The 23,680-nt window shown below is 39.1% G+C and overlaps 1 protein-coding gene across 1 annotated transcript in view; it reads left to right on the top strand.

The window, feature by feature from the left end:
- Positions 1-552: 552 nt before the first annotated feature.
- Positions 553-23,680, top strand: part of TSEN15 (tRNA splicing endonuclease subunit 15) — a 29,489-nt gene continuing 6,361 nt past the window's right edge. Inside the window, exons 1-3 of the mRNA XM_086343418.1 lie at positions 553-690; positions 4,074-4,155; positions 4,425-4,560. Coding sequence (XP_086199544.1) covers positions 565-690; positions 4,074-4,155; positions 4,425-4,560 — 344 coding nt within the window. The 5' untranslated portion in view covers positions 553-564. The remainder of the gene's footprint in view (positions 691-4,073; positions 4,156-4,424; positions 4,561-23,680) is intronic.

Below are 23,680 nucleotides of genomic sequence, written 5' to 3'. Positions count from 1 at the left end.
TAAAATGTCCTACACGTCCTGTCTGAAACTGCTCAGCCTTGACTTCCACGTCACATGCTTATGCTGGTTTGCATCCTACTTTTCTAACCACTTGTGTTTACATTCAACAACTCGTGTTTACTCTTGTTCCTCTACTCCTAAACGGTTCGTTCACCCTAAAAATGTGGTTCTTGAAATTCCGGTCTCTCTCCTTTCCTCTTTCTTTGGAGATCTCATCCACTTCCACACTTTGAGCTGACACGTCAGGGCAAAGAGGCCTTAAGGAGCCCCCATTTTCTCAATAGAGTTGTAAACGGCGCTGATGTAAGGAGAATTAAGAGCTTCTGATCCTTCTCCACGCTAGCATCCACCCAGATCTGAATAAGCTCGGACGGAAACGGGAGGGCGTTCGCTCAGGTTAAAGTTATGCTGTCTGAAGGTGGGGCTGATTCTCCCAGCACCTGAGCTCTCCCGCGCCGGCGCAACACACGACGCGGAGGCGGAACCCAGACGCGAGAGTCTCAGCTTCTGGCCGGGCGCGGAGAGCACGGCGCGGTGCACCACGGGCGCGCCGCACGGCCGGGCATGGAGGAGCGCGGCGAGTCCCAGCCGACCGCGGGCTGCGGCGATGTGCTCCCGGGCGACGATCGCGGCGGCGGCAGCGCCCACCCGTGGGCCCCCGAGGACGCCTGGATGGGCACGCACCCTAAGGTCAGCAGGCGCGAGAGGAGCGGGGCGCCTTGTCCAGGCCTGTACCCAAGGCGGGACCCCCGGGCCGTGCTCCTCCTTGGGTTCTTGACTTCCCACCCAATGGGATCGCAGAGTTTCCCTCGAACCTCACGGAAAGGGGATTCTTTTTGCTCATGGCCCGCTGCAGGCAACATTGTTTTTGTTTGTTTCAACGAGTTAAACTATTGTTCTGACACCGCCCCCTCCCGCCTCGCCTCCCTCGAACCGTTCTTAACTGGAGGGAACATCGTTAACTATATAGCCTCTGGAGCCAGATTGCAGCCGCACCATTAATCCGAGTTTTGCTGTTTAGGGCCGTTCTTGGAGATGGTCTCATTTAATCCTCATAGTAAACAAGCGGAACAGTTTGTGGGCCTTGAGTAAGCTGTAGTAGTCTACTATGGTCAAGGTTTTAGGCACAGTCCTCGTTTGCCTCTGTTGGCAAATTGCTGCCTTTTACCAGCTACGGCCCAAGCAATGAATGGACAGTGAATGGATATGAGTTTTGCAGGAATCTCAGGGAGTAAGTACTTTGGTCTAGTTGTTTGAATAGAATCGCATTCTTCTGCTGGAGAGCAGTATTTCATAGATAATCATCTACAAACATCCCAGAAAAGGAAAAATTTGAAGATCTTTTCATCTTCTCTTGCTTGATTTTATCCTTCTGCTCTGATCCCCTTACACCCTCTCAGGGTTAGGAAAAACAAACGATAACATGGAGATATTATTCAGTGCCATCAAAGAACCAAAATATGGAGAAGGAGCATGGTGGTCAGGAGCGTGAATTCAGACTGCCTGAGTTTGCATCCTGGTTCTGTCATCAGCTTTGTGACTTTTCTTTTTATTTGGGGGGGGGGGGCGGGAAAAAATGTTTTATCTCATTGTTCCTCAGTTTTCTCTTCTGTAAAATGGAGATAAGAATAGTACTAACCTTATCGGGTTGTTAGAGGATTAAGTCAGTTAATATTAGTAAAGCACAACGTACAGTAGCCACTACCTAAATATTTAAAGTAAAACACCAGTAATAAGTTTTAAAAGCTACTTCTAGATTTGATGTTACTATTTAATTTTCATACTTGCAGGGTTTTTTTTTTTTTTCTTTAAAGTCAAACGCTCTATAGGCTCGAACCATCAAATCTTTTCTTTTGGTTTTTCTTCTTGAAGGATCTAATTGATCTTAAAAAAAAGAAAAGACATTAATTGTTTGATTTTCAGTTCATTCAGTTTGAAAATTACTTCAGTTCAGTTGCTCAGTCGTGTCTGACTCTTTGCGACCCCATGAATGGCAGCACACCAGGCCTCCCTGTCCATCACCAACTCCCAGAGTTTACCCAAACTCATGTGCATCGAGTTGGAGATGCCATCCAGCCATCTCATCCCCTGTCATCCCCTTCTCCTCCTGCCCCCAATCCCTCCCAGCATCAGGGTCTTTTCCAGTGAATCAGCTCTTCACATGAGGTGGCCAAAGTATTAGGAGTTTCAGCTTCAGCTTCAGCAACACCCAGGTCTGATCTCCTTTAGAATGGACTGGTTGGATCTCCTTGCAGTCCAAGGGACTCTCAAGAGTCTTCTCCAACACCACAGTTCAAAAGCATCAATTCTTTGGCGCTCAGCTTTCTTCACAGACAACTCTCACATCCATACATGATCACTGGAAGAACCATAGCCTTGACTAGACGGACTTTGTTGGCAAAGTAATGTCTCTGCTTTTGAATATGCTATCTAGGTTGGTCATAACTTTCCTTCCAAGGAGTAAGCATCTTTTAATTTCATGGCTGCAGTCACCATTGGCAGTGATTTTGGAGCCCCCCAAAATAAAGTCTGTCACTGTTTCCACTGTTTCCCCATCTATTTCCCATGAAGTGATGGGACCAGATGCCATGATCTTCGTTTTCTGAATGTTGAGCTTTAAGCCAACTATTTCACTCTCCTCTTTCACTTTCATCAAGAGACTTTTTAGTTCCTCTTCACTTTCTGCCATAAGGGTGGTGTCATCTGCATATCTGAGGTTATTGATATTTCTCCTGGCAATCTTGATTCCAGCTTGTGCTTCCAGCCCAGCGTTTCTCATGATGTACTCTGCGTAGAAGTTAAATAAGCAGGGTGACAATATACAGCCTTGACGTACTCCTTTTCCTATTTGGAACCAGTCTGTTGTTCCATGTCCAGTTCTAACTGTTGCTTCCTGACCTGCACATAGGTTTCTCAGGAGGCAGGTCAGGTGGTCTGGTATTCCCATCTCTTTCAGAATTTTCCACCGTTTGTTCTGATCCACACAGTCAAAGGCTTTGGCATAGTCAACTTAGGTCAATCCAATAACATAGGATCAGATTTATCATCCTTAAAGACCACTTTGGTTATGTAATTCTCATATTTAGAGAATTTGCCGAAGGGTAAAATTCACACTTTTACCCTGGCCATCAAGACCTCGGCCGTGGTCCCCGGTTGCCTTTTCGGTGTCATTTCCAAACTCATTTGAGGTTGAGGAGGACAGTTAGTAGCACTCCTCTTTTCCTGCATCTGTACACACTTTGGTGGATGCTGGTGCAAAGTGTGACTTTAGTACACCCAGGTGGGTCTGCAGATGCCTCACCTCTGCATTGACCCTGCTCCCCACCTACCTAGTCATTGACAGAGCTGGAATACCTCAGGCTTCTGCAGGGGCAGGCCCTGAAGAGTGTTCACTCTGTGCTGACCAACAAGTCTGAAAGCTGCAGCAGCTTCCTTGATCCTTTCTTTGAAACTCAACAGTTAATGAATTCCCTACTCTTGAGTGAGCAGGGGTGGGGAGAGAGGCCAGGACTGCGCTTCCAGCACAGCTTCTCCACCGGCAAATGAGACCGGGGAATCAGAGGCTCCCACTAACCTGCCCTGACAAAAGTCCTGTTAAGATGTCTCTACTCCTGGCAGGTAGGTTTCTTTCTAGGCCCTTGAGCCCATGTTGCTTATTTCCACTTTCATGTGATTACTCACACTGTCACTCTTTCTCTGTTTATTCAACTCATACATGTCCTTCAGGGCCCAGCTTGCATCCCACTTCTGCCAGGAAACGTTCACCAACCAAGCCACCTGAGCTCAGCTGCTTTGACCTGTTGTGTCATGTTTTGGTTTTCGTTTTCCATTCACTTGGTTTTTAGTCACTTACTGTAATGCACTATTATTTATCTGCAATTGCAAGTGTGTATGTGTTTACCCTAGCAATCCATAAGTTTTTTTAAGAGATAGGGATCAGGGCTTGATTGCCAAGTAACTCCCACTATACCTTTAAGAGAGTCTTATACATTATCTATTGACTAGTTGTTAATTGAAAGCAAATGCTAAGAGATTCTTCCTTCTCTCTTTGACAATTACATTTTGATTTTCAGTATTTAGAAATGATGGAATTAGATATAGGAGATGCCACCCAAGTTTATATAGCGTTCTTGGTTTACCTGGACCTCATGGAGAGTAAGTAATTTGTTTATTATTGGGGCTACGGTGGGGGAGTGAGGAGTTGGGTCGGGATATAGTGTTTATGCATTTGCTGTTAATTTTGTCAGTGTTGTGATTTCTTTATTCATTAACACTGGGAATTATGAGTAACAGAAAATACTAGAAAGATAAAGGGACATAGCATTATAAGTGATGTTTGCTCAGCTGAGTATTAGGTAGATGTTTAGACCTTTTATCTTTTATTTTTGATAAATATTGTTGTCCATTCGATGATACACTTTCAGGTAAAAGCTGGCATGAAGTAAACTGTGTGGGACTACCAGATCTCCAGCTCATCTGCCTTCTTGGTACTGAGATAGAAGGAGAAGGGTTACAGACTGTGGTACCTACACCCATCAGTGCTTCCCTCAGCCATAACAGGTGGGCAGCTGATTTTGATTTTTGTTTAGCAGGTTAGCTCCTTTCCTGCATAAAGCGCTGCTGCTGCTGCTGCTAAGTCACTTCAGTCGTGTCCAACTCTGCGTGACCTCATAGACGGCAGCCCACCAGGCTCCCCCGTCCCTGGGATTCTCCAGGCAAGAACGCTGCGGTGGGTTGCCATTTCCTTCTCCAGTACATGAAAGTGAAGTCACTCAGTCGTGTCCGACTCTTCGCCACCCCATGGACTACAGCCTACCAGGCTCCTCCGTCCGTGGGATTTTCCAGGCAAGAGTACTGGAGTAGGTTGCCATTGCCTTCTCCGGCATAAAGTACTAGAAATCCTTAAATTAGAGGTAGTAATATATTTTAAAGGCTTCCCTGGTAGATCAAGGGTAAAGTATCTGCCTGCAACACAGGAGACACGGGTTCCATCCCTGGGTCAGGAAGATCCTCTGGAGAAGGAAATGGCAACCCACTCCATTATTCTTGCCTAGAAAATCCCATGGACAGAGAGAATCCTGGTAGGCTACAGTCCGTGGGGTCATAAGGAGTCGGACATGACTTAGTGACTAAACAACAGCAACAGTATATTTTAAAAGGAATTTGGGGTATAGGAATCATGGCTTTATTCTTGGTTATTTGAGAACTAAGTTAAATATGAGTGTTGAACAAGTGTTTGTTTACTGTAAAATGTTACTGTATTTTTCATGCTCGTTGGGAGTGGTTTCATTTTAGATATTTTTAACTTTATAAAAAGGCATGTCATCTTTTGAGGCTTGCTTTATATTGTTAAGGTTATATTATGGTGTCTTTTGGCTGGGAGGGTGGGCTGCTGTACAGCATTCCATCGTGTGATTATACCTTAGTTTTCACATCTCTCCTGATGATGGAGTGTTGCTCATGTTTGACTTTAGGGGATAGTTTCAAACTATTTTCCAAAGTGGTTGCCTCAGTTTACTTTCCCCTGCATAGTAAATAAGATCTTTGGAAGCTATATGGTCTCTGACATTTAGTATTCTCTGACTTTTAAATTTCTGTCAGTTGAATGGCTTGTCTAATTGTGGTCTTAGTTTGCAGGTCTCTGATATTGAACATTTATTTATATATTTATTATTTCCTCTCTTGAAAATTGCATTTTCACATCCTTTACCTATTGGATTATTTGTAGTTTCCTCATTGACTCCTAGGAGTTCTTTATATATTCTTGATAGTAATCCTTTTGGTTGTGTTTCCCAGCTTTAAAAATCTGTCTTTCAGGTATCTTTTGATGAATAACAGTTTTTAATTTGAATATAATCATATTTATTAATTTTAATAATCAATATCTGTATCGAATATAAGAGCTATTTCCTAAGTAAAGATTTAAAAGAAGTTCACCTGTATTTTCACTAAGTTTTGAAGTTGCCTTTTTTAATGTTATGAGAGGAAGGCTAGGGACCCTGTTTTCAGTTGGATGACCATTTTTCTCTGCGTCCAATTGCTGAATATTCCCTCCTTTCCTTATTATCTCACTACCATCTTTGTGCAGCTATGCTTTGATTTGTTTCTGGCCTCTCTTTATACTCTATTAGTCAGTATATTTACTCTTATGCCAGTACCAGGTTTTCCCAATTGCTTGCTTTGTAAGAACACCTGGTATCCTGTTAAAAGTCTCCTTTTCTGTTTTTCTTCCTTAGAAGCTGTGGCAGGCAGCTTCTAAGATGGCTTTTTGTAATCCAGCCTTCTGATGGTCACACTTGTGTAATTCCCTTCCCTGGAGTTTGGGCTGGAATCAGTGACTTGCTTTTTTGTTGGGGAATGGGTGTTGTGCACTGAGCAGCTTGTGGGATCTTAGTTCCCCAACCACGATCAAACCCAGGTCCTCGGCAGTGAAAGCATAGAGTCCTAACCCTTGGAGCACCAGGGAATTCCCAGTGACTTAATGTTAATAAATAAAACTTGGCAAAAATGATGAGATGTTACTTCTAAGATCAGATTATAGAAGATGTAAGGCTATTTGGAGTCTTTTGTGTTTCCATACAAATTTGAAAATTTTTTGTTCTAGTTCTGTGAAAAGTTGTTGTTGTTCAGTTGCTGAGTCATATCCAATTTTTGTGACCCCGTGGACTACAGCTTGCCAGGCCCCCTGTCCTTCACTATCCCCCAGAGTTTATTCAGACTTATTTCTATTGAGTTGGTGATGCTATCTAACCATCTCAGCTTCTGCCGCCCCCTTCTTTTGCTTTCACTCTTGGCCAGCATCAGGATCTTTTCCAATGTAAAAAATACTCTTGATAATCTGATAGAGATTGCACTAAATCTATAAATTGCCTTGGATCATATGGTCATTTTAATAGTATTGATTTTTCCTATCCAAGGACATGGTATATTTTTCTTTCTGTCTGTGTCATTTTCGATTTCTTTCATCAGTGTCTTATAGTTTTCAGAGTACAGGTCTTTTGCCTCCTTAGGTAGGTAGGTTTATCCCTTGGTATTCTATTCTTTTTGATGCAATGGTAAATCTTGAGAAAGAAAAATGGAGCGATTCTTGAGTAAATCTTGTGAAATGGAGTAAATCTTAAAAAAGAAGAATGGAGCTGGAGGAATCATGTTCCATGACTTCAGAATATACTACAAAGCTATAGAAATCAAAACAGTATGGTAGTGGCACAAAAGCAGACATGTAGATCAATGGAACAGAGTAGAGAGCCTAGAAATAAACCCACACACTTATGGTCAATTAATCTGCCAAAAAGAAGGCAAGAATATACAATGGAGGAAAGATAATCTCTTTATTAAGTAGTGTTGGGAAAACTGGACAGCTGTATCTATTAATAAAAGAAAGAAATTAGAACATTCTCTAACACTATATACAAAAATAAATTTAAGATGAATTAAAGACCTATGTGTATTATAAAACTCCCAGAAGAAATACATACAGGCCATAATAAATCACAGCACTAGTTTTTGGATCTGTCTCATAGGGTAATGGAAACAAAGGCAAAAATAAGTAAATGGGACCTAATTAAACTTAACTTTTACATAGCAAAGGAAACCATAAACAAAATGAAAAGACAGCCTATGGAATAAGAGAAAATATTTGTAAGTGTTCAACTGACAAGAGCATATCTATCTATGTGTGTGTGTGTGTATATACACACATATATACATGTGTGTCCAGTCTCTTCAGTCATGTCTGACTCTTTGCAACCCAAAGACTTGAGCCCGCCAGGCTCATCTGTCTGTGGGATTCTCCAGGCAAGAATACTGGAGTGAGTTGCCATGCCCTCGTCCAGGGGATCTTCCCGACCCAGGAACTGAATGCAGTTTCTCCTGTGTCTCCTGCATTGCAGGTGGATTCTTTACCACTGAGCCACTGGGAAAGCCTAACACGCACGCACGCACACACACACACACACACACACACACACACACACACATGCTGTATACCTGAAACATTGTAAATCAATGATACTTTGGGGAAAAAAAACAGTGGCTTCTCTTGGGCACTCTCTCTCTGACTTGTTTGTTCTGAGGTAAGCCAGCTGTGCTGTGAACTGTCCTAGAGAAGGGCTGAACATTGAGGAGTGAAAGTAACGAGTAATGGAGCCAAGTTTCTTGCGAGATGGGGAGGGGAGGATTCAGGAGACAAGTTAAAGAGATTAATCCTGAGCTGGAAGAGGAGCACCTGAACCTCTGAGGCTATGGGGCAGGTAGAAAGGACAGATAAAGACATAGGTGTATTTGAGTGGGTATATAAGTAGGGAAGAGGGCTTGGAGCTGTTGTTCAGTCACTGAGTCATGTCCAACTCTTTGTGACCCTATGAACTGCAGCATGCCAGGCTCCTCTGTCCTCCAGTATCTCCCAGAGTTTGCTCAGATTCATGTCCATTGAGTCAGTGATGCTATCTAACCATCTCATCCTCTGCTGCCCTCTTCTCCTTTGCCTTCAGTTTTTCTCGGCGTCAGGGTCTTTTCTAGTAAGTCAGCTCTTCGCATCATGTGGCCAAAGTACTGGAGCTTCAGCTTTAGCATCAGTCCTTCCAGTGAATATTCAGGGTTGGTTTTCTTTAGGATTGATTGGTTTGATCTCTTTGCAGTCCAGGGGATTCTCAAGAGTCCAGAATCATAATTCGAAAGGGAAGAAGGCAGAGCACCTTAAATTCCAACATGAAGCACTTTGATGAATATCTGCTTTTTTCCTAATTCTCTATGAATGCATAGAGAATTAATACATATTGATTTAGGAGAAAGACCGTGGACTAAAGCCAGAAGACCTGGATTCTGGTCTTGGTGCAGATTTTTGTTTGATGATTGGAGACACACAATTCTTGAGTTTCACTTTGTCTTTTATTGAAGGTTACAAGTTATCAGTAGATAATATATGAGATCCCTTCCAAATCAAAGCTACCATAATTGGTTATTTTTTTCATTGTGTGTATTCCATAAAATTATATTAAGCTAATTTTTAGATTTCTATTAAATATTTTTGATATGTGTGATTTGTTATGAGAATTATCTTTTGATATTTCAGGCTATTTATACTATTCTTTGAGAGGCTTCTTACTGTGAGATTTTTCTGTGTGTTTTGAGAATCAGTACACAACAATTTAACTAGCTTTATTTCCAATAATGCTTCTATCTAAGAGACATAATAATTCACTCCTTCAGATTCTCCCTTTGTGTCTTTAAATTGCTGTAACAATGTCATCCTAGCTAGTATTATTGTTATATTATTTATTTGGACAAGGAACTATCATTTAGAATTAACATATATTTAATCCTAAAAAAGAAAATGAATATAGTCTGTTTGAATCAAAATCATTTCATAAATCTAGAACTATAAATTTGCCTGATTAATTTCTAGTTTTTCCCTAATTGTGATTATTGCTTTTCTAGCTTTTTAAGCTTGTTTTCTTCTTTAAGTAGAATTAGTTGGAAGGTTAAATTAGTAATCCATTTTTGCACTCTTGTGCAAATGAAGCAGAGAGCTTAGTCTGTGTGTCTTATTTTTATATAAATATTCATGATTATATTAGGCAGTGGAATGATAATATAGAAAATGGCACAAATGGGACCCAATACACATTGGATTTATTATGCCTTCTATGGCATAAAATGTTCTCAACTCAAAGAATGCAAATAACCTTTTAAGAAATAAAGATTTGTGTGTTTGATTTCATTCCTCAGTTTTTAACAGGAGTGATATTTTTAGGTAATAGGCAAACTTTAATCTATTTTTACTCCCATGTGTACTTTCTATATAAAATGTTACATATAGAACAGTAATGGTGCAGTTTCAGACATTTGTGGTTAATGTAGGAATTTTCCTTCATTAGTAACACAAAGAAAATTATTGACTTTGAATCTCTGGCCGCCTTGTATAGGGAGGAATTTCATTAAGTCCTAAAAGTATTTGGGTAGGAATTTATGAAGCTAACTCACCTTAAAAAAAATGCATTTTTTTTAAATTTAAGAGAATAAACAGCTCTTTATTTGATAATAAACCATCTATAAAAATAAATCACTGGGTTCACTTTAAAAATTATTATTGTCAGATAATATTGCTTGGACTTTTTAGTCTTTACCTAGCAAATATTTATTGACTGTTATGTCAGGAGGTGGTCTGTGTTAGAGATACTGTGCTGATCAAGACAGCCTATTTCTTTTTTGAGGCATAATTGATATGCAACATAGTATTAGCCTCAGGTGTACAACATAATGATTTGATATTTGCATATATTGCAAAATAATTACCACAATAAATCTAGTTAAGATTTGTCACTGTATATAATTAGAGTTTTTTTTTTTCTTGTGATATGAACCCTTAAGATCTACTTTCTTAGCCACTTTCAAATAATGCAGTATGGTATTATTAACTATAGTCACCATGCTGTACACTGCATACCCATGACTTATTTATTTTACAACTGAACGTTTATACTTTTTAACTCTTTTCACCTGTTTTACCCACTGCCTCTGGCAACCTCCGATCTGTTTTCTGTGTCTATGAACTTGGGTGTGGGTGTGCAATTCCGCATATGCATGTGACCATATGGTATTTAAGACCTTCTCTTGAAAGTAATGTTCTAGCTCTAATTGTTGGCTTGGAAAATAAATTTTATTTCATTTTTTGGTAATTGTTAGATGAGATCTAGGAAAAAAAGTTGTCCTTTGTTCAGAAGTTTAATTAACAGTAATTTGGGACCACCTCCACTTAATTTATTGTTAGGTAATTGAATAACAGGTCTTCCCTATTGGCTCAGTGTTAAAGAATCCACCTGCAATGCAAGAGACATGGGTTTGATCCCTGGGTCAGGAAGATCCCCTGGAGAAGGAAATAGCAACCCTCTCCAGTACTTTTGCCTGGGAAATCCCATCGACAGAGGAGCCTGGTGGCCTGCAGTCCATGAGGTCACAAAAGAATCAGACACAACTTAGCAACTAAACGGCAACAACAAATTGAAAAACAGGAGTAGTGGAGTACTGATCAACACTTTACTTAAGGTTGTATCAGGACCCAGAAGGATGTGAAAAGCCTCCTGAAAGTGCAAGAGACCATGTGTTAGCAAGACAAGTGGAAGTAGTGACTGCCTACCTATTATGGAATCTGGTTCAGAGTAGGTGCTTAATGGCATGGGCTAAGGCCGTTAATGAACAAATGAATGTCTAGAACTCATGGGAAAAGAGGGATGGGTGGGAAACGAGGGAGGAAGTGTTACATACATCTTCAAGGACATCACTGTTTATACTTTTTGCTGTTACAAATTATACTGTAATGAATATCCATGGAAGTATATCCTAGTTCTCATGTATGAGAGTCTCTCTAAGGTAGAAATCTGGAGGTGAAATGGCTGGGACATACAGCATTTACATCTTCTTCTTTACTGCTTATTAGTAATCTGCTCTCCAGAAGGTTATCAGTGCATAGTCCCACTGACAATATAGAAGTTTCCATAGACTAGGAGAAGAGATTTACTGATGTATAGCTGACAAAGATTCAATCAGAATATGTAAATAACTTGTGTGACTCGAGGGAAAAAGCAATCCAGATGAAAAATATGGGCAAAGAATATGAACAGCAGTTCACAGAAGAGGAATTAATCAGGGAAATACAGATGTAAGATGTGCTTGTTCATGTTTTAGCTTAATGATGCAGAAGCTTTTCAGACAGTTTATGATGTTAAATTTGACAGAAGGTAGATCTGGGAGGATGTTTGAACAGGCCTACAGCTAGCTCATGACTGACTTGCTTTGGAGCGAATTAGAAAAAAGGGACTCCCTTGGACATACAGAAAAAGTCTTCACCAGGATTCAGGTTTGGCCAGCTCCATCAACCAGATTTCAGACACCCTTGTACCTGGCACCTTTGTGCAAGGCACAGTCTGTACAATATACATGATTCCCTACCCCCGAAGCATGTCTGTTGAGTCCTAGGTTTCCAGAAGGAGCTCTTAAAAATTGCTGCTATGTGGATGGTGTTGTGGAAGGACTTTATGCAGGGGAATGATGCAGTAGCTTATTCCATGTGGTTATAAGAATATTTTGCATTGGTAGAGAATGTTACAGAATTTCAGAGAACCTTCACTTGTTTCATTAGCTCTAGAACCCTTAGTGGTATAGAGTTCTTCTTTTATCCAAATTTCATATATAAAAAGCTGAGATTAAAAAGATGTTTTTATTTATGCTCTACTGTTTCCAAAGATAATAAAGGATTCAATGAGTTGCACCAGGATCTCCTAGTAGATAACAAAGTCTCATAGCTATCATTCTTCTTACTTTGCTGGTGACTTTAAAATCTTTTATTGGAGAATAAAACCAGATACAGAAAGCAGCACAGTATAAATGCATGGGCTGAGTTACAAAGAGAACATTTTGACCACTTGTAACCACCACCTAGTCAAGAAATAAAACCTTTCCAGCCATCTCAGAACTCCTTCAGTGTGCCCTGTCCTAAGCATAACCTTTGCCTTTCGCATTATTCTTACTTTTAGGATAATAACTTTTATTTTGGTATACTACTGTATGGTGTACTCGTGGTGCATTTTAATGTTTCCCTGTCCTCTGTATTTTCTGCAAATTGGCAGCTGGAATCAGGGCTTTGATTATTGTCATATTAATAAGACCACTATAGCTGGTGGTCTGTTCTTTTATCAGGAGGCATGTAATGCCCTTTTATTTTTTTATATACATTTTAAAATCAATTTCTACAAATAAAGCAGTTCCTTATTTGTATCTCATAAATTTTGCCCATTAAAAAATGGTTTTGGTTATATCCTGTAAAACTCTGTTAATCTGCAGTAGAGATCAACAAGCTATCCATAAAGCTCTAGATAGTAAATATTTTGAGATTTGCTGGCTGTTTGGTCTCTGTTGCAACTCCTTAGCTCTGTCACGTTAGGGGGAAGGCAGCCCTAGACAAATATATAAACAGATGGGTGTGGCTGTGTTCTTATAACTTTATTTAGAATAACAGAGGGCATCCAGATTGATCCATAGACTAGTGGTTTACCAACTCCTAATGTGTGGGTTCTGCCTCTGTCCTCTTTTCTCACAATTCTTCTGTTAAAGAACCTAGGCTGTTTGACATACATACTCTCCCATAGTATGGGTTTGTCGATTACTCACTCATGGTGCATTTCAGCATGTTTCCCTGTCCTCTGTATTTTCTGCAAATTGGCAGCTGAAACCAGCAGCTTGGTTAGATGCAATTGGATCCCATTAGTAAGACTCTAGCTGGCAGTCCATTCTTTCATCAGGAGACATGTAATGTCTGGTTTCCTCTCTGTGTGATCTTAGTAGCTACTGATGTTTAATGCCTAGCTGTGACTGGTGGTTTTAGCCTGTGTTTTAACTTTTATTTAACCTTTGTTGTTGTCCTGACCCATGATTCTAGCCCACTTTCCTTGACCTGCAGTATAGATATACTAGAGCTTTAGTTTATACATTGTTCCCAGGGCCTCTTTGTATTGACTCCTCACTTTGACTCTCACCCAGGAAAGCATAGTAGAATGTGAGTAGGTGAGAATGGCGATATATTATGGGGAATATTAATTTTACATTAAAATATAGCCTGCCGACTTTAAAGCTTTGTTGTTAGAAATAAATTACCACACACTTGTACAATCAACCTGAGCACACCAGCTGTAAATCATTATCCTAGACTGTGTTGCTTAGCTGCTTGATTGTGGTGTTTTTTTTCTTGTAAATGTTCTGTATCTTCACAAACTTAAAATGGCATTTTTATTACTAGGGAATTTGGGTAGTATACAAAGCCCAGGAGCCGGAGGAGTTGGCAGTTGCCCTGGGTACAATTACATGTTATCCATAAAGGGTACAATGTAGCCAAGGCTTGTTAGCTGTTGCCTTTACTGAAGTCCCAAGTTTTAAAATCTGTTGTTTGTAATACTGGACCACACTCTGTTCATAGTTAATTAAACTTAATTAAGAACTATTTCCCCAGTGATAATAATCTCACCGTAGTCCTTAAAACTATGGTAGTAACTATCTTGCAGCTTGACTACTGAGTGAGAGAGTGGCATATATATTTGAAAAGCTTATTCTTTCCATTATTTATTTTATGGTGTATATGTTTTGGTTGGCCAAAAAGTTAATTCAGGTTTTTTCAATAACATTTAATGGAAAGCCCCCATTGAACTTTTTGGCCAACCAAATTATTTGGTGACTCCTTAAAAGGTAACAGTTCTAGGCAACATATAATGTTATATCTGTCAGTTTCTCAGAATGCCCAGACAGTTTTTGTTTCCATTTCCTACTCATTTTCCCAGAGTTGGCCCCTGTTGGTTTTGTGTATGTAGTTTCTGGCAAGAATACAGACAGATTCCATCACAGACCAAATGTGTGTTTGAATAGCAGTGAGTTAATGCAGTGCTTTGAGCAAAAGTACAGTCTGTGCTCATTGTTTTCTCTAAAGCAATTAATACATAAAATTTGTGTGTGTGTCCCCAGTCCTGTCCAATTCTTTGTGGCCCCGTGGACCACAGGTTCCTCTGTCCATGGAATTTTCCAGTCAAGAATACTGGAGTGGGTTGCCATTTCCTACTCTAGGGTATCTTCCCAACCCAGGGATAGAACATGCGTTTCTTTCTCTTTTTTCCCCCCAAACTTTAAGCTTTTTATTTTGTATTGGAGTATAGCCAATTAACAATGCTGTGGTAGTTTCAGATGAACAGGAAAGGCACTCAGCCCTACATATACATGTATCCATTCTCCCCCAGTCATGACTCTCATCCAGGCTGGCACATAACATTAAGTAGAGTTCCATGTGCTATACAATATTGGGCTTTCCTGGTGGCTCAGGTGGTAAAGAATCCGCCTGCAATGCGGAAGACCTGGGTTCGCTCCCTGGGTCAGGAAGATCCCCTGGAGGGGGGCATGGCAACCCACTCCAGTATTCTTGCCATCCTGACATTGATATTTGTTGAATGTCCCTAAATGAATGAAGTCTATTACAACAAAATTAAGGTAGTTTTATAGTCTTCTGTAATAGTACTAGTATTATGGGTAGTTGTATATGGGAAAATACTTCCTTAAGAAACTTAGACAAGGACCCATAGCAAATTGTGAGGGGAAAAAAATATTTTTGTGTTTTTTTAGCTGTCAGTTTTATTTTTCCTGGTAGTACTTACGTCATCTTCCAATTTCCATATCAATTTAGTTTCTTCAGTAAAACATGAGAGATGTGCTGAAAATTCAAACCCCATTTGCCATATTTTAACCTTATCTGTTTATATATATATGTTTTTTAAATAAGCCAAGCAGAGAATTTTTTTTAAATAGCCAAGCAGAGTGTTTTTTACAATTATGAGATCCAGGGGCAGTTCTCTTTTGTTACAAAGGGCTGTATAGTTCCTTGCTTAGTAATACCAATGCATCATTCATCCTTTTAAACCTGACTAAATTATAAATGACTCTCTTGTCTCAGTGCCAGGGAAGGATAGTGGATAGCTTATGTGAGGATGGAACCTCTCTGATGACCGTTTTATCCCTCCACTTCCGCAAATTAGTGGCGTTTCTTTTGATGTTTGGTGATTGATAACCTCTCTAAAATGGGTACCTTCTACCAGCTTATCTGAAAGGCAGTTTTTCCAAATGTTCTCTTTCTTAGCATCTTCCTGTCTGAACATCACTCTGGAAATTTAGAAAAAAAAAAGCCTTTAACATTTCATATACCAGATTGGTCATCTGCTAGTTCAGCAGCCATAAGGCTAAAAGTCTAATAACTTTTGTCATTTGATTTGATCAGAACTCTTTTGGCGAGATCTTTATATAGTTTATGCTTTAAGAGAAGTGAAAAAATTCATTACACATAGAAATGAGTGTCAGAGCCAAAGTTAGACTAGAAATCCTGTGCATTTTAATCTGATGCTCAGCTTATTAAACCATATCAACCTGTTTCCTGCAATGTTGTTGTCAAGGTTTTCAGTGTTTCAAAAGAATACATTCTTCCTAACTGCAGTTCTTTTTACTTTGTCGGAGTTAATGTAGCTTTTAAATATCGTTTTTAAGGCCTGTAAAGAGTAATTTTTCTTTTTTTAAAAGACATAATTATTTTAAAAATATTTTATTAGCTGTTTATGTGTTCTCACAGCAGTAACCCAAATAATAAAAATGGACCAGTTGTTTATTTTTAAATTCATTGTACCCAGTGTTTTTTTGAGGAAAGAGGAAAAAACCCATATTTTAAAACAAAGATGTGTAGGAAAAATTAAAATTTTATTTATTCTTCTTATACTAAAATAGTATAACTTTCAGTAAAAAATTTTATGAATATCCATAATTATATGTTCTCTTGAAGCATTAAATATGAATATAAATGAATTTTAATGGAATTATAGACCATCTAGAGTCAAAGAAGCATCTTTTTGAGGGGTTGCGTATTGCTGCCTCATATTTTAGGTTGCTTGTTCATTTATTAGGCATCTGTTGTGTGCTGGGTTACCTTTTTGGTTTGTTTATGATTTCCTTTGCTGTGGAAAAACTTTAGAGAATTAGCCTGTGGTTACCAGAGGGGAAGTGTTGTGAGGCGGGATGGTCAGGGAGTTTGGGATTGACATGTACATACTGCTATACTTGGAATATAGCAATTGGATAACCAACAAGGACCTACTGTAAGCATGGGAAACTCTGCTTGATATTATGTAACAACCTAAATGGAAAAAGAATTTGAAAAAGAATCAGTTCAGTTCAGTCGCTCAGTTGTGTCCCACTCTTTGCGACCCCATAAATCGCAGCACGCCAGGCCTCCCTGTCCATCACCAACTCCTGGAGTTCACTCAAACTCACGTCCATCGAGTCAGTGATGCCATCCAGCCATCTCATCCTCTGTCATCCCCTTGTCCGCCTGCCCCCAACTCCCCCCAGCATCAGAGTCTTTTCCAATGAGTCAACTCTTCCCGTGAGGTGGCCAAAGTATTGAAGTTTCAGCTTTAGCATCATTCCTTCCAAAGAAATCCCAGGGCTGATCTTCAGAATGGACTGGTTGGATCTCCTTGCAGTCCAAGGGACTCTCAGGAGTCTTCTCCAACACCACAGTTCAAAAGCATCAATTCTTCAGCGCTCAGCCTTCTTCACAGTCCAATTCTCACATCCATACATGACCACTGGAAAAACCATAGCCTCGACTAGACGGACCTTTTTTGGCAAAGTAATGTCTCTGCTTTTGAATATGCTGTCTAGGTTGGTCATAACTTTCCTTCCAAGGAGTAAGCTAATTTCATGGCTGCAGTCACCGTCTGCAGTGATTTTGGAGCCCAGAAAAATAAAGTCTGACACTGTTTCCACTGTTTCCCCATCTATTTCCCATGAAGTGATGGGACCAGATGCCATGATCTTTGTTTTCTGAATGTTGAGCTTTAAGCCAACTTTTTCACTCTCCACTTTCACCTTCATCAAGAGGCTTTGTAGTTCCTCTTCACTTTCTGCCAGAAGGGTGGTGTCATCTGCATATCTGAGGTTATTGATATTTCTCCCGGCAATCTTGATTCCAGCCTGTGCTTCTTCCAGCCCAGCATTTCTCATGATGTACTCTGCATAGAAGTTAAATAAGCAGGATGACAATATACAGCCTTGACGTACTCCTTTTCCTATTTGGAACCAGTCTGTTGTTCTATGTCCAGTTCTAACTGTTGCTTCCTGACCTGCATACAGATTTCTCAAGAGGCAGGTCAGGTGGTCTGGTATTCCCATCTCTTTCAGAATTTTCCACAGTTTATTGTGCTCCACACAGTCAAAGGCTTTGGCATAGTCAATAAAGCAGAAATAGATGTTTTTCTGGAACTCTCTTGCTTTTTCAAAGATCCAGCGGATGTTGGCAATTTGATCTCTGGTTCCTCTGCCTTTTCTAAAACCAGCTTGAACATCAGGAAGTTCACGGTTCACATATTGCTGAAGTAGAATAGATGCATGTTAAAAAAAAAAAAAACTCTTTATTTGCCTTCTTTCATTAATGGCAACACTATGCATTCTGAAGCTCAGGCCAGAAACCTTGCAGATAGTTATCGCTTTGTATCTGTCTGTACTTTATCTTTTAGAACAATTTTAAATTTACAGAAAACTTGAATGGATAGTACAGAGGTTTCCCACTGAAGTTTCAGTCCAGCACAGTGTTTATTAGTTATTATTGTCTTGCTTTAGTATGGTACATTTGTTATAATTAATGAACCAATATTGGTAAAGGCTATGGTTTTTCCTGTGGTCATGTATGGATGTGAGAGTTGGACTGTGAAGAAGGCTGAGAGCTGAAGAATTGATGCTTTTGAACTGTGGTGTTGGAGAAGACTCCTGAGAGTCCCTTGGACTGCAAGGAGATCCAACCAGTCCATTCTGAAGGAGATCAGCCCTAGGATTTCTTTGGAAGGAATGATGCTAAAGCTGAAACTCCAGTACTTTGGCCACCTCATGCGAAGAGTTGACTCATTGGAAAAGACTCTGATGCTGGGAGGTATTGGGGGCAGGCGGAGAAGGGGACGACAGAGGATGAGATGGCTGGATGGCATCACTGACTCCATGGACATGAGTCTGAGTGAACTCCAGGAGTTGGTGATGGACAAGGAGGCCTGGCGTGCTGCAATTCATGGGGTCGCAAAGAGTCGGACACGACTGAGCGACTGATCTGATCTGATCTGATCTGAAGGTCCATAGTTTTACAATAAGGTTCACTCTTTTTATTGTACAGGTCTACTGGTTTTAACAAATCATAATGTCACATATCCACCGTTATATACAATAGTTTTATTGCCCTAAAAATCCTGTGTGCTGCATATAGTCATCCCTTTGCCCCCACTCTGAACTGCTGGATGCCACTGAACTTTTAACTCTCTCTGTAGATTTGCCTTTTTCAGAATGGTGCATAGTTGAGAGTTTTGATTAGGATTGTGCTTAATTTATAGATCACAATGGAAGAATTGGCATCTTAATAATATTGAATCTTCCTATCCAAGGATATGGACTATTTCTCCATTTATTTAGATCTCCTGTGATTTCTTTCATCAGGGTTTTATAGTTTTCCTTAAACAGATCCTGTGTATATTTTTCTTAGTTTACACCTAAAGTATTTAACTTTTTGGGTACTAACGTAAATGGCATTGTGTTTTTCATTTGAAATTCCACTTGTTCATTGCTGGTATATAGGAAAGCAACTGACTTTCATATGTTAACCTTGCTATATAATCTCTGATTAGTTTTAATCCACCCAGTTCTCAGACCTCCAAATTAATTTGTTAACAAATTCTGTCACTTCTCCCTTAGAAGTTTATCTAAAATCTGACCATCTCTCACCTCTTTTGCTATACCATATCACGCTGGTGCAAGCTACTAATGTCTCACCCTCGGTACTGTTGCAACCTACGAAGTGGCCCTCTTTTATTACCACATTTATTGCTACCCAGGGTATTATGTATTATTTACTTTCTTCTTTCTCCCACTTCCTTGATGGAAACAGGAACATTGTTCTGTTCATTGCTATTAATACTTCCCCTGTGCCTAACCTAGTACCTGATATCTGGTGTTAGATAGGTATTTGTTGGCTGAGTGAGGGAGATGACTCAATTTCTGCAAAAGAAAGTTGCTGAATAATATCTTTTCTATAGAACTAGAGTGTCTACAAAATTCATCTGTTGGCAAGATTTTCCCACACTTTACACGGTATCTGAAACTGTCTACATCTGAGGAGAGAACAGTCACGGATCTGGAGAGTCCCTCTGCTGATGCTATGAATAGGCTCCTTACCTTTTAGTTAAATTGTTTTTCATCCATATCTTCACCGCTCAACACGCCCTTCTTTTGCCTAAGTGCCTTGGAAGAAGGACTTATAGTAATGGTGGAGTAAAGGGTTAATAGAACTAACAGTTCCTCCTTTAGAACATTTTTAAAGATGTTCTTGGTTATAAGATTTAATTCTGAAGTGCTACATATTTTTTGAAGGATACTCCATTATCATTTCCCTGTAAAAAATGTTTCTTCTCTCCAAAAGTATATACTCTTTATTACAAATTCATTAAGTGATCATTATTTTATATGAGGCCTGAAGTCTGGTAACTCGTGAAGTGGCTTCTGGCGTTTCTCTGCCTGCATATCAGGATGTGTGTCCTCATTCGACCTCTGCTGGAAATCTGCTGGTGAAACCACCCATTCTGGCAGCTTCTTTCAACTAGCATAGCATTTTTTTTTCCCTCTTACCCTCAAGGAAAAAACAAAAAACAAACTTGCAATTTATTTTAGCAGAATGACTTCCCACTGGGGCAAATAGCCACACAGGCACTTAATTGTTGAGTAAACCCCCCTGAGACTGTAGCTGCCTTGATTTTTTATGAGGAAGGCATTGGCATGGTCCCTTAGCGGGTGGTCTGTTATTCTTGAAACTTTGAGGATTGAGCCTGTGGATGAGTAAGGCCCCGTGGGCACCAATTTAATCTTGCATTGTGTTTCAGAGTTGCATTATGGTGTGTCCTTTCAATATATCATAATGAGGCAGATCAGGGAGTTAATGTCTTTTATCAATGTAACTAAAGCATGTATCAATTTGGCCACATTGAAGAGGACTGAAGAACTTATTGCCTTCTGTGGGGTGAAATTAATAATTTTAACCCATGATGCATTAAGATTGAAGTTAAAATTAATGTTGTCTTCAACTTTTTTGCCCTTTGTGCAAATCTCCAGAGATTACTTCGTCTCTATTGTAGGGTTCTTAACCAAAAAAAACTATATATATATATATATATATATATATATGCTAAGATTTATCAAAAGAATTTAAATAGCTTGGAGAAATGGCAGTAGCCAAATAATGTTCTCTGTGTGTTTGCCTCAGATACATTCTCAAGTTAACTTTGTTAAACTTCAGAATCACTGTTTTCAGTATGCTGAGCTCCTCTCTAAACAGTTATAAGAAAGAAAAACCTGTTACAAACATCAAATTCTGTTATTGTTGATCAACAACTGTGATACTGATTTGTCTCTTTCTTAGGTGGGATTTTTCCCTTAAAATGTAATGAACTCAAAAACCTGAAGATCTTATTGTTAATACATAGATTATGTTTTACATATGTGAATTTCTATCAGATATGAACTATAAAGAGTTTTATTATCTAAATTATTATTTTAGATCTGTCTGATGTAACATCTCTACAATATCTTTCCAAAGAACTGAGCTTTTAAAAAATATGCATATAAGGAGTCTTTGTTCTGTGGTTTCTAAATTAAGATTTCAAACTATGAGCTTGTTAGAGGTTAAATGAGACTATAGTATTTTAGTGATGCTTCATTATCCTCAGCATCTTTACAATCATGTATGATTTTTAAAATAGAACTTTGAAACCTGTTGTTGGTGTCATATTGAGAAAGCACAGTCTATTGACTCAAAGGCAAAGTAAACATCTTTAGGAGTTTATTAGTACCCCATAAAGGGAACAAAAACACAGATCTCAAATAGACAAAGATGATGGCATTACCTTAAACATGAGTTAAAAATTGCCATTGACTAAAAGAGATCCTGAACAAGAATCTTTGTGAGACTTCCCAAGAGTGCTTTGAGTAACAGAGGCAGAGAAATGATTTAATTCTGTTATTACTGAGAAAATTCATTGGTAATCCGCACCGCCCCCCCCGCCCCCCTGCTTCCATGGAGGATAGACAGAGCTGTGAGATGGGAACTTCCATTTCATTTTTGACAGTGATTCCCCTCAACTCTGAAGACAATACCCCCTTTACAACTCTGAGCTAATTTTCAAATGTGAGGGTTTCCCACATGGGTGTTTTGAGTAAGTCTGAAAATGTTTTGCTATTTATATCAAAGAACTCTGGAAACAAATATGAATGAGATGGAAATTTCTATCCTAAATTTCAGTATTTGAGCTAGAATTCCCACGCAGTTTACATTAGGGGAAAAAATCACATGCATGCACACACACATACACATACACCTTTTTGATTTAAATCATGTTATATTGGGAGAAAAAGAAAATAGGTAAAAGTTGTCTTAAGTTGTTTTTTTTTTTTCCCCTTCCATCTGTGTCCCATCTTCGTCATACCCTGCTTAGGGATATTTAAAGAAACTTATTTGTAAGTTATGTATATTGCTGTGGCTTCAGAGTATTACTCTCCATCAGTGCTGTGTAATAACACTACTGATTAGTATTTATGGTTGTTTCATTTAAATATCTCTTTATAAAGTAAACCTCTGATATGAGCAGTAAGCTAGCTAATTGTCATACCATTCAACATAGGTGGAGATTGTTTTTTAAGAGGAAGGTAGTGATTATCATATTACGTCCCAGTTTTCAAAGAAGGAAATCTGGTATAGATAGTTGATAAAAATACTGTATTCAGTGACTACCAGTCAATTTGTAAAGCCTTTTCATGTATGCCACCCCATTGATTATTACAGTAATCCTATTTGTAGACATCGAGGTATACTATCTTCAGATTATAGCACTATTTGTTAAAAAGACTTTCTTCATTGAATTGCCTTTGTACCTTTATCACAAATCAACAGATCAGACTTATAGCGTATTAAGAAGTAATACAGATTATAATATTAACACAAAGGATGGGGCTGTAAAGAAGCAAGGAAATGACATCAGAGAGCAACTTGAAGAAATATTAATACCAGAAATATTAAATATGTAGGTTAATATATTTTGTTTCCTTTTTCCTCATAACTTTTTAAAAGATATAAGATTGTATAAAGTAATAATATAACATTGTACTGAGTTTATAGTATATAGGCATAATATGGAGAAGGCAATGGCACCCCACTCCAGTACTTTTGCCTGGAAAATCCCATGGATGGAGGAGCCTGGTAGGCTGCAGTCCATGGGGTCGCTAAGAGTCAGACATGACTGAGCGACTTCACTTTCACTTTTCACTTTCATGCTTTGGAGAAGGAAATGGCAACCCACTCCTGTGTTTTTGCCTGGAGAATCCCAGGGATGGGGGAGCCTGGTAGGCTGCCATCTATGGGGTTGCACAGAGTCGGACACGACTGAAGCGACTTAGCAGCAGCAGCGGGCATAATATATATGACAATAATAACACAAAGGAGGCAGAAAGGAATGAAATTATATTGGAGTTTCTATATTTGTTTTAGAATTGGATTAGAATTAATCTGAGTAAATTGTGATAAATTAAGGTGCATATAGTGTGATCTCTAGAACCACCACCAAGAAACTCAAAAAAATACAGCTGACCCTTGAACAATGCAGGGGTTAGGGATGCCAATCCTCTGCATAGTTGGAAATCTGAGTATAACTTTATAGTTGACCCTCTGTGTCTGCAGTTCTGTATCCACAGATTCAATAAACCAGGGATCATAGTACTATAGTATTGAATATATATTTATTGAAAAAAAAAATCCACAGATAAGTAGACCTGCACAGTTCAAATCTGTATTGTTCAGGGGTCAACTGTATAGTTAAAAAAAAAAAAAAAACCCACAAGGTAATCAAAGTAGTACTCTAGAAAATATCAATACAAAAGAAGGAGGTAAAGGAGGAACAGAGGGACAAAAAAAGACATGTGATATACAGAAAGTGAGAGTGAAAATCACTCAGTCGTGTCCAACTCTTTGTGACCGCGTGGACTATACAGTCCGTGGAATTCTCCAGGCCAGAGTACTGGAGTG

This window comes from Bos grunniens, chromosome 16 (assembly GCF_055505025.1).
Source record: "Bos grunniens cultivar Pamir isolate PY7600 chromosome 16, Bosgru_T2T1.0, whole genome shotgun sequence".
NCBI classification, from domain to species: Eukaryota; Metazoa; Chordata; class Mammalia; order Artiodactyla; family Bovidae; genus Bos; species Bos grunniens.
This window is presented reverse-complemented; position numbering and strand designations above follow the sequence as displayed.